Source organism: Montipora foliosa, chromosome 10 (genome assembly GCF_036669935.1).
Source record: "Montipora foliosa isolate CH-2021 chromosome 10, ASM3666993v2, whole genome shotgun sequence".
Classification (NCBI taxonomy): Eukaryota; Metazoa; Cnidaria; class Anthozoa; order Scleractinia; family Acroporidae; genus Montipora; species Montipora foliosa.
Window position 1 is genome coordinate 35,236,378 of NC_090878.1, and position 12,500 is coordinate 35,248,877.

Consider the following 12,500-nt stretch of genomic DNA (forward strand, 5'->3'; position numbering starts at 1 on the left):
TTCCAACCGCACATATTACGTGACATCATCGTGATTTTTTATAATTTTTTTGTAATTTTAAACATTTTACATCTTTTGGTTCATGGTTTCGTATAAATAGCGCAAGTTCAGTTGTACCAGGTATTCTTAGTTTTTAGTTTTTAGCGTGTACTGAACAAGTCCGAAGGGCGAAACGTTTACACGAGATTAAAATATACTAGACCTGTGAGAAGTTCGCCAGCGACTTATTTTTTCATTTTCCCTATTAACTTATCTGAGTCAAGACGTTTTGTATCCTTTTGGATCCTCCTCGCAAGTGGCATCATCGTTGGATACTCAGTCTTTATCATTCTACTTATATATAGCTGACAGCTTGACGGATGAGCGTTGTAGCTTCTAAGGCTGGCTTCACTTCTATGACCTGATATGGCACCAGTGTTACACAATCTAAACGGGTAATACCCATATAATCTAAATTTAGTTCAGCGGGTGCAAGCCATCTCAGATGATCATCCGAGTAATCCAACCATGCATGCACCGTATTTAGGTCTGAGCACCCATTTTGAATAGTGCTGATAAACTGTTTTTAAATCTAAACGCCAATTCTAAGTAAGCACCCATCTTGAATCGATTAGTTTTCAATATTGGTAATGGGTCTCTATTTAAATATTATAAAAATTCGCCTTCATTCAGCAGCGTGCTTCGATGGTGTGGTGGTTATCGATGATTCCTTACGCGTAGCTAACGGACTAGGTTCAACCTTTTTGTCATTCATGTCCGTCGACCATCTTAAACAAAAAATTTCCTTTTTTTCCCTTTTTTTTTCCCTTTTTTTTTTCCTGACGAGAAAATTTCTAAGTATAGGGTAAACTTCATGTAATTGAAGTGAAAGAGGAAACGCATATTTAATGAGTTGCTTGAATGACTCGGATGATCATCTGAGATGGCTTGCACCCACTGATCTAAATTTAGATTATATGGGTATTACCCATTTAGATTGTGTAACACGGGTGGATATGGACATGATGTGCCGTGATGGAACTTGCGCGCCAGACCACAATGTGATGGCCGCTGCCCGAACGCTGTGGTTAGTGTAGATTCTTGAAAGGCAAGCCAGTTTGGAAATTTTCTTCATCATAGCTCCGACCTTGTTACACCCTAGAGGTTTATTTTCGTACCGCACTTGCTCCTCCAGCATAACGGACCGCTTTGGGTACTGGAGAAGCGCTTCGGACTTCGGATTTAACTTTTGAAGGTAGATCTTCGGGCAGTTGAGGCCATCAAAAGGGGATCTTTCGATGTAGAATACATTCTGGCCTCCTTCTCTGTACTGTTGGTATCTTCAATTCCACCCGGATGATTTTCTGTCGCTTCGTCGTGGGTCATTGAAACGAACTCTCGCCCGTTGTCGTCTTTCTGGAACTGGAAGCTCTGTTTAGTTAATTCGCGTTGGCCTTCGCGTCCACGGCAACACCAGAAAAGTGTAATATGAAACCATACGTTTCGAAGAAGACGCCAAAGACTGTTTCCACGTAGAGCGTCTGATGACTTTAACTTGACAAGGTCTGCCCTTGCAATTGCAGGTTTGTGCAGCGTGTTTTCTTTGTCTTCTCTCTTGTTCAACTTTATCTGGCTCTGAAGAAGCTTGTTAGAAGACTGGAAGTCGCTACCTTTCGTGATTGAAATCCCTTTGTTAAATGGCGGGTTGTTAAGAAACCGTTCAATGGCATTTCGCAATCCAAGGAGAGATGATCTTGAGTACAATGCACCGTCTTTCGTTCGTGCTTCGCCGTAAAAATGACTAAAAAATGAGGTACTGGTCGAGCTCGATGTTGTTCATGTCGGGTAAGCTCTTCGTGATCTTTCTTTCACGGCACCAAGCTATTGAAAAACGTTAAGAACTAATTTTTGTATGAACTTATTTCAGATTTGACGTTTGAATTTTTTTTTTATGATAAGGAAATAGCCATTGTTTATGTGACTGCAGTCCAAAGTATGCACTTTTGGCGACGTTTTGCTTTAAGTTATTTGCAACAAATAAGACGAAGGCGAAGTAAACGAGCTCACTGTATATGTCACTTTTATAAGAATGTTCTTAAATAAACATCTTTACAAAAATAAAACGTACCTTCAAAAACACGAACAGCCCATTTAGTGTTTTCTCTGGTGTTTGCTTTTAGTCTCAGCCTTTGTTACAATTTCGTCTAATGATGCATTTGATAGGTTTTTAAATCTCTGTTTGTTAACTTTGCTGCTTTTGTTGGCTTTTTCAAGGATTACTTAGCCTGTGTACAGCCGCCCGCTCTCCGAAAAAAAAAAATCGGAGAGGAGCGTCTGTGATTTACCGTTAGTAATCGTGTTCCGGAATAATTTTGCATACATTATTAAGTGATCTACGCTGACCAAAATTTGAGTGGCTCATATTTCGTTGGAGCTAAATTCTCAAAATGGTGGTCAATGAGGTAGATTTCAAACGTGCATCGAAGAGCGTCTCTGGTATCTTGGCTTTATAGCATAGAAGCACTCTTTAAAGGAAAGGATTTATTTGCAAGTCTTCCAACCAGGTACGGCCCTGATCTGCAGAACAGCACAGATGTTGCCGATGAGCTGTTATTTTCGTCGGTGTGTTCACATCTCAAATCTTCCATGGCATCACGCTTTGTAGATTGTGCTTGAGAATGGCTAGGCTGGTCCGAGCAAGGCATTGGGATTACATTGACTGGCAAGGAATAGCGGGAGACGATTTCGAGTGGACAATCTTTTGAATAGTGCTATATTCACCTCGTGAAGAGCCCTTTCGTTTCTTTTGCGCTGACAACAATTCCTACAAATGTACGTCGACTCGATTTCCACTTTACACTCCATAGATAACAATTCCGCTCGTACTTTAAAAGAAAAACCTCTTTGACAATCAAAAAGATTTTTATTCGTATTTTGTACCGTGCTCAAAGTACACACGAACTCATCTTAAAATCTCTCACGGTGGTTCTCGCGGTGTTGATGTGGATAATTAAAAATAAAAGCCAATCAAAACTCGTTGTTTCAATGATGTAATGATCGATAGGTAATAACCAATCAAATCATTTTCCACACATTCCAGGAAAAATCACGTGGTATGGAACACGATTATCAACGGTAAATCACAGACGCTCCTCTTCGATTTTTTTTTTCGGAGATCGGGCGGCTGTACATAGGCTAGGATTACTTTATCGACTTGATTGGTTGCATTGACAGTCTCAAGGTCCACCGCAGCTAAAAATTCGTTTTCATCTTTATCGTCCAAGTCATAGAGAAAATGCTCATCTAACTCTTCAATAATACCCAAGGAAAAATTCGGAAATTCATCTGCCATTTCTGCGGATGATGGCGTGAGCTTTCGTTTGTTCCGTGCTTTGTACTCTCATAAAGCACGCTGTTTAAACCAATCAGAGAGCGCGTTACATAGAAACTTTATTATAAATATATATAAATATATATAATATATAATATATATAAATATATAAATATATATAATATATATATATATAAATATATATATATATAATATATATATATATAAATGTATATATATATATATAAATACATATATATAATATATATATAATATATATATAATAGGAAGAATGAAAAAATGAGTCGCTGGCGAACTTCTCACAGGTCTGGTATATTATAATTTCGTGTAAACGTTTCGCCCTTTGGGCTTCTTCAGTACACGCTAAAAACTAAAAACTAAAAATACCTGGTACAACTGAACTTGCGCTATTTATACAAAACTATGAACCAAAAGGTGTAAAATGTTTAAAATTACAAAAAAATTATAAAAAATCACAATAATATGTCATGTAATACGTGCGGTTGGAATAAATCGAGTGGACAATACGTGAGATAAGAAATAGTTAGCTCTATTCCGAAAAAGGCGTTAATCACCAGACATCGAAACTAAAAATTCAAAATAAACAACAGGACTTAGTAAATCATGCAATCAGGTGGCGAAATGATGAGCCCAGGGCCCCTAAGAAGTAATAGAATCCCTGAACAGGGCCTGTGAGGGATTCTATATACAGTTACAGTTACAAGTAAGATAGACTACATTCCGTGGTCGACAAATTTGTTTCGTAGGACTATGTCCCACTCTTCAGGATCGTACAATGGTTACTATCTCTACAGGATTACTGTTTTTACATGATGATTTTTTTATCCTGCTACCCATGCGCGTACTTGTAAATTACGATTTTTAATTACAATTTCTTTAAGAGGAATTTGTTTGCATGCGGACAGCCGCTTGCTAATTCTGATCGTTTGTTGAGCGTGGCGAGCTCTGGATGACAAATTATAAAATACTTCTCGAGTGTACATAACTTGCATTTTTTGGTGCTGTTAGAATACGCGCGCGCCCTTCCCAAAATCTTCCACGCAATGCTGTAATTTACTTTAGCATTTTTTAACCGCCACACATATTTGCTTAACTCTGTCTGGTTGCTGTGCGCCACATTCCTGAAGGACTGGTTATGGTTGGCAAATCTAGCCTTGAAGTCAGTGTCAGTTAGCCCTACGTAACTCTCGTTTTCCTCGCTTGAGGTCACTGTTGCCTGATATACTATACCCTTTGTTAAGCATTGGTTGTCAAGGGGGCATTGGTCTTTTTTCCTGCAATTACATGATCTTTCTACATTGGCTATCTCGGGTTCTAGCGTTCGTAGCACGCGCTTATTGTGCTTGTCGATTATGCTCTTGACATTGGGCATGCAACTATATGATAGCTTTAACGTGTTACGGTTAAAAAGTGGTCTAAGGGCGTGGCCTTTGGGGAAACATTCGTCTTCGATTCGTAAGAACTGTTTTCCTAGGTTGGTCTTGACCTGTGCATCATAAGGCGGGTTAAACGAGGTGATGATTCTTTTCCTTGCTCTGACAGTCCTTCCTCTGCTCGGTCCTGGTTGGAATTTCAATGTATATTGGTACCCACTCTTGTCCAGGGCCGCTTGGTATGGTGGTACTGCGTTGTTGAATGCAGATTCATCGGACGAAATGTCTGATAGCCTCTGGTTTACGCTTTCCGGTATTCTCTTCAATATACATGGTGGATGGTTACTATTGGCGTGCGTGCTGTGCGGTGCACAGTAATTTACAAGTACGCGCATGGGTAGCAGGATAAAAAAATCATTATGTAAAAACAGTAATCCTGTAGTGATAGTAACCACTGTACGATCCTGAAGTGTGGGACATAGTCCTACGAAACAAATTTGTCGACCACGGAATGTAGTCTATCTTACTTGTAACTGTAACTGTATGCACAGCTCTAGCTTCACTAGCTATTGAGCACTCTGCGAGGGCTTATTGGCAACTCACATTTAGTATTTAGTATATATATAGATATATATATATATATATACTAAATATAGCTCTTTGGCATTACAAAGCTTTTGCTTTCATGTCCAAATTGAGCACTCTACTAGGATGAGTCATTGCCACTAGCAATTGCGCATGCTCACTAGCTCGCTAGTTTGAGCACTCTGGCATGGCTTAGATGTACCACATTCGTGGGACATTTGGGGTGGCTTTATAAGCTTAACCTCCATCCTAGACATCAGCACTGCACTGAGGAGGCCGAGAAGGCCGAAACAGTACTGTCTGCAGTTATATATATATATATATATATAGGAAGAATGAAAAATGAGTCGCTGGCGAACTTCTCACAGGTCTGGTACAGTCGAACCTCGATTATTTGGACTCGTCGGGACCTAGTAAAAAGTCCGGATAATCGAGAGTCCGGATAATCGAAAATATGAATATTAATGAGACAACAATGTAAACAAAAGAAATAACGATAGCACATTTTTAATTACTATACTGAACCAATCAAAATTCAGCTGAATGCATCAGAATGCTCTTTGTCGCCGAGCCCTAAATCTTTTGAAAGCGAAGCGGTAAATGCGCTGTTTTGAACACACTTTTCTTGATTTTAAACATTTTTTACCTCTGAAAGCTTTTGGGATCAAAGCTTATTAATATTCATGAAAAAAACGGGACCAGAGAAAAAGTCCGGATAATCGAAAAGTCCGGATAATCGAGGTCCGGATAATCGAGGTTCGCCTGTATATTATAATTTCGTGTAAACGTTTCGCCCTTCGGGCTTCTTCAGTACACGCTAAAAACTAAAAACTAAAAATACCTGGTACAACTGAACTTGCGCTATTTATACAAAACTATGAACCAAAAGGTGTAAAATGTTTAAAATTACAAAAAAATTATAAAAAATCACAATAATATGTCATGTAATACGTGCGGTTGGAATAAATCGAGTGGACAATACGTGAGATAAGAAATAGTTAGCTCTATTCCGAAAAAGGCGTTAATCACCAGACATCGAAACTAATAATTTAAAATAAACAACAGGACTAGTAAATCATGCAATCAGGTGGCGAAATGATGAGCCCAGGGCCCCTAAGAAGTAATGGAATCCCTGAACAGGGCCTGTGAGAATGCCGATCTGCACAGCGTAATTGGAAAAAAAGCCCAACTGGTTGCACAATTACTCCAGTGAATGATTAATTAAACCTTATTCTATTTTTGGAATTAAACTCGGATCTTTTGTTCAAGCCGTAAGGTTGGAGGGTGCATAACTGTGCGCACTAAAAAGCCTCTCTTGTAAGTAAAACCTTGTCCATATCATCAGTAGTGTCATTAACAATTTTTTCAATAACAATGAACTCAAAGTCAGACATGTGATGTTCTTTTCTATTGAAATGGACGGCCAATTCACACGTGGCCTTGTTGGTCAACATAGCCGATTTGTGATTACGAAATCTGACCTTGAATTCATTCGATGTTGAACCTACGTATTGAATCTTGCATGTTTTACAGGTGACTAAATAGATGACATTCTTCGACCTACAGTGTACATTCTGTCTAATGGAGTAAAAACGGCCTGTACATGCGCTGTGAAAGATCTTATTTTCAACAAGATAATGTTTGCATAGATCACATTTGTTCTTACATTTAAAACATCCTACGGGAGTGTTATTGCTGTAATGGGTTTTTTTAGGCCTTGCTAGAATCTCTTTTATGTTTTTGGGTCTTCGATAAGAAGGAATAATTGACCCCTTTGGGAAAATCTGGGATAGCAATGGCAAGAGTAGCAATGGTTAGAGTAGCTAAGTTACAAAAACTTATATCTTCAGTTAATGTTAGAGTTAATGGAAAGAAATTTTTCCCCATTAACCTATCTTCACGGGAACTCAATCAGGACGAGAAATCTTTGCTTAGTAAAGGTCCTTCTTTTTGTCCAGTCCCACGTGACGTTAATAGAGTTAAATTACTAGAGGATTGGGAAAAATTTGAACACCGTATCAGAGCTACCACGTTTTTTGTCAATCAATCTAACTCTGATGTAGCACATAATGAATCTTTGTTTCCTAAAGTTAAGAAAGTGTCATCGTGGAAAGCCCCAGTTTCTAAATTCCCGGAGGTTGAGTTGTTTCTTGAATCGGTAAAGAACGATTTATTTAATCCTAGCAATTTTTCCATTGTTCCTGACAATCTCACGGCAGGCGAGAGAAGGGCCCTTTCAAAACTTAAAACATTAGATCAACAAGTCATCAAAATTCAGGATAAAGGATCTAAATTTGTGATACTTGACCAAACAGAATTTTCTGATAAAATGCTTGGCCAGCTAGAAAACCCACTCCATTATGAAACATTAGATTCGGATCCTAGCATCAACTCCGTTCACAGCATCAGTAAGTGGAGTAATAAGTGGCTACTCGAGGGACAAATCGATAAGGACATCGCTAACTGGGTTGTTAACAACAAACCTAAACCGGGCAAGGCCTTCGGCACAATTAAGACACATAAAGAAGGGAATCCCTTACGGTTAATTACATCTTGTTGCGGGACAGCTATTGAAAATCTTTCAGCTTTTACAGAATACTATCTCAAACCATTAGCTCAAAAGTTGCCCTCTTTTGTCAAAGATACAACTCATTTATTGCAAAAAATCGAAGATCTAAATAAGGATGGGCCATTCCCCAAAGGCACTCTTCTCGTTTCTTGGGACGTTGTCTCGATGTTTCCAAACATCGATAACAACTTGGGAATCAAAGCTGTTACCGATGCTCTCAATTCGCGTGAAATTCAGGTCCCATCCACTCCATGTATTGTTGAAGCTGTCAAGATCTGTCTTGAACACAACAATTCCAACTTTCAAGGCAAACATTTCCTACAAATTCATGGAACGGCTATGGGCCCGAAAAATGCTTGTAGTTACGCTGATTTAGCAATGGGAGTTATTGACCAAAAGGCTAAGTCCGGTACAATCAAACCCAGATTATGGTGGCGGTATAGAGACGACATTTTCGATCTATGGACGCAAGGTGCCACTAAACTTAATGATTTCACTGATTTCATTAATGCTTTATATCCCACCATAAAATTTACTGTAGTATCATCTGAAACCTCTCTCAACGTCTTAGATCTCACACTTTCATTGGTTGACGGGTATATTCAAACGGATGTATATTCTAAACCTACTGACCATCATATGTACTTATTACGTAACAGTGCTCACCCAAGGCATTGCACTAAGGCAATCCCATTTGGAGTTGCCACCCGGATTCGCAGAAACTGTTCAACCATTGAAAAATTTGACCAACGTAGTGAAGAATACCAGACATATCTCGTTGAGAGAGGTTATAATCCAGCGGAAGTCAATAAGCAATTTTTAAGGGCAAAAGATCTACCCAGGGAGGACTTACTCGCCTCGAAACCGAAAGACAAAAAAATCGTCTTTCCTCTGGTAGTCGACTACAACCCTCATCTACCAAACATCAGCAAAATCATCAAATCATTTAGTCATCTTATTTATGAATCGCCATTGCTATCCCAGATTTTCCCAAAGGGGTCAATTATTCCTTCTTATCGAAGACCCAAAAACATAAAAGAGATTCTAGCAAGGCCTAAAAAAACCCATTACAGCAATAACACTCCCGTAGGATGTTTTAAATGTAAGAACAAATGTGATCTATGCAAACATTATCTTGTTGAAAATAAGATCTTTCACAGCGCATGTACAGGCCGTTTTTACTCCATTAGACAGAATGTACACTGTAGGTCGAAGAATGTCATCTATTTAGTCACCTGTAAAACATGCAAGATTCAATACGTAGGTTCAACATCGAATGAATTCAAGGTCAGATTTCGTAATCACAAATCGGCTATGTTGACCAACAAGGCCACGTGTGAATTGGCCGTCCATTTCAATAGAAAAGAACATCACATGTCTGACTTTGAGTTCATTGTTATTGAAAAAATTGTTAATGACACTACTGATGATATGGACAAGGTTTTACTTACAAGAGAGGCTTTTTAGTGCGCACAGTTATGCACCCTCCAACCTTACGGCTTGAACAAAAGATCCGAGTTTAATTCCAAAAATAGAATAAGGTTTAATTAATCATTCACTGGAGTAATTGTGCAACCAGTTGGGCTTTTTTTCCAATTACGCTGTGCAGATCGGCATTCTCACAGGCCCTGTTCAGGGATTCCATTACTTCTTAGGGGCCCTGGGCTCATCATTTCGCCACCTGATTGCATGATTTACTAGTCCTGTTGTTTATTTTAAATTATTAGTTTCGATGTCTGGTGATTAACGCCTTTTTCGGAATAGAGCTAACTATTTCTTATCTCACGTATTGTCCACTCGATTTATTCCAACCGCACGTATTACATGACATATTATTGTGATTTTTTATAATTTTTTTGTAATTTTAAACATTTTACACCTTTTGGTTCATAGTTTTGTATAAATAGCGCAAGTTCAGTTGTACCAGGTATTTTTAGTTTTTAGTTTTTAGCGTGTACTGAAGAAGCCCGAAGGGCGAAACGTTTACACGAAATTATAATATACCAGACCTGTGAGAAGTTCGCCAGCGACTCATTTTTTCATTCTTCGTATTAACTTATCTGAGTCAAGACGTTTTGTATCCTTTTGGATCCTCCTCGCAAGTGGCATCACCGTTGGATACTCAATCTTTATCATTCTACTTATATATATATATATATATAAATTTTTAACAATAGACAAATTAATTAACAATGTTTTACGACAATGAACTACAACAAATTAATTATTAAGAAATTAAAGATTGAAGGGTGGATTTTTATGTTAGGATAAAACGCCTTACATTATAAATAGCTAAAAAGAGAGAGACAAACAGACACAACAACAACAACAACAAACAATAGAACAACAGACGAATAGGCTTATCGAGTTGGTATGAGCACCCATTTCTTTTTAAAATAGTCTTTCGTGTTTTTAATTTTCCTTTCTGTTTCGCACTTGAGAACAATTCTGTTGTTAAACCCAGTAATTTCTGGATTAATTTGGCTTCTTCTGCAGTCACACAAAAACAATTTCCCAATGATAACAAAATAATTGAGTAAATTAAGTAAAGGGCATTTTTGCGATATTATTCCATATAAAACATTTTCCAAAGAGAGGTGTACCCGTTGATGAAATGTCCAGAAATGTCTGGAATGTGAACATTGATAAAAAAGTGGCTTAAAGTTTCTGACCGAGCCTTACAAAAACTGCACAGATCATTCGGTCTAAAACCGATTTTGTGCAATTTTGTGTTGGGGTAGAGTATAGAGATAAGAACTTTGTAATGAAAGGCCTTGAGGTATGATTCGAGGGCAACACGGTGAGCTAAAATAAAAAAGTGCTCTATTTGATCAGAAAACCGTGAATTAAAATTTCTTTGCAGTGTATGGACTATATAGGGTGGCTGCGCTTTCTTTCCGACAAGAAGTGAATAATAAACTTTTGATTTCTTTCCATTTCGTCAAAGACTTTGTATTCCGTCACAAATGTGAGGGCTGTTATAGACGGAGACTTATTGGTGCCTTTTAAATGGGGTGGCATAGAATGACGAAGGCCGGCCCACTGCAGAAAGTTAATTTTCTGGTTTTTTATCTATACCTAAATCTCTGCTATTCCAAATAATATTATCCCAATCTTTTTCTAATGAAGGGAACGTATCGCGGAATTCTGACCACCATGACAAAAGTTCATGGTAAAATTGGCAAGAAGTTATATATTCTTTGATACCACCGAAGGGTTGTAATTTGTGTCCCAGATATCTCTTCCATATTCCATCATTATTATTAAAAAACCTTTCTAGCCATGCTAACCTTAAAGACTTCACCATGCACTCCAGATCAATCATTTTTAGACCACACTCTGAATATTCATTTATTGTTGACACTCGAGTTACCTTATCTGTGCCGTTCCATAGGAATTTGAATATCATTTCATTCAATTCTTTAACCACTTCCTTAGGTGTGGGTAACATAGAGCATATGAAAACAAACTTTGGAATAAGAAATGATTTGATTATTGTAATTTTACCATATGTAGATTAATTCCTCGACGACCAAATGTTTATAAGTTTTTTAATGCTATCCAGTCTTTCAATAAAGTCTTTTTCGTTAAGCAGGTGTTGATCATAAGTAAAGTGAACTCCCAATGCTTTAACAGGTTCATCAGACCATTTGATGCCAAATGGCTTTTCATTGTTGTTTTTGGATGATCCAATCCACATGCCTTCACTTTTTGTATAATTAATTTTAAGACCAGAGATGCTTTCAAAAATGTTTAGTAGGTCAAACAATATTTTTGCAGAGTTAGTGTCAGAGAGAATGGCCGTGGTGTCATCAGCGTATTGTAAGAGTTTTGTTTCTTTTTTACCAATACAATTTGTTCATTTATCTTTGCCTGAATGCAGCAAAGCGTAATGAAACAAAAGATAAATGGTTTCTTGAATTCCCAAGCGCAGGTGCGTTTGTCGGCAGTGTGTTTTAAGTGCCGGCATGAGATTATGACAAGAAAGTGTGATATGCAAAGTAGCAAGTATATAGTCGCTGAACAGTAAACAAGTTTCATTGTGGATTTTTACAAGCGGACAGTTAAATTGTTCTTTTTTATATTTTGATTGAAATCCTGTAATCCTTTTCCTCGTAACGATTTTAATTGTTTTTTCCTAGTAATTGACAGTTATTATAAGTGGTTGTTTATTCAATTTACTTTGGCCGCATCAAACGTATACAGTTTGTTTGATTTTTTGGTGTCTAAACAGTGTAAATATTTGTTTTTTGTTTTGTGATTAGTTGGTTAGTTCAATAAATGGGCTAAGAATTGTCTGCTTATCCCGCACCGCATTTCTGTTGTCAGTGCTTTGGGTGCGGGGAATTCAAGAAACTAATTTCTTTTATACTTGGGTTCTGTCAATGGCAATTGCTAGCGTTTCCACTGCTACGATAAAAAGATAGGGAGAGAGAGGGTCTCCTTGGCGAACACCGCGTTCAAGCGAAAAGAAATTTGACGCCATGCCGTTATTTATGGAGCAGCTTTGTATATTCTTGTAAAACGTTTTCACCCAGTGAATAAAGTCTGGCCCAAAGTTAAATATCTCTAGGCACCGGCATAGAAAATTCCATTCAACGCTATCAAAGCGTTTTTTGAA

General features: G+C 37.9%; 1 protein-coding gene across 1 annotated transcript; it reads left to right on the plus strand.

Moving 5' to 3' along the window:
- The first annotated feature begins 7,105 nt into the window (after positions 1-7,105).
- Positions 7,106-11,598, plus strand: LOC137972848 (uncharacterized). The gene is made up of 2 exons (XM_068819546.1): positions 7,106-8,981; positions 11,516-11,598. The coding sequence occupies exons 1-2, from the start codon at positions 7,106-7,108 to the stop codon at positions 11,596-11,598; spliced, it is 1,959 nt and encodes a 652-aa protein (XP_068675647.1).
- Positions 11,599-12,500: the final 902 nt, after the last annotated feature.

What these genes read in the sequence shown, in the direction of transcription:
- LOC137972848 (XM_068819546.1), top strand. Translation starts at nt 7,106, where the DNA reads ATGGCAAGAGTAGCAATGGTTAGAGTAGCTAAGTTACAAAAACTTATA. An exon ending in TCCCGTAGGATGTTTTAAAT is followed by an intron (nt 8,982 to 11,515) that starts GTAAGAACAAAT and finishes ATGCTTTAACAG; the next exon opens with GTTCATCAGACCATTTGATG.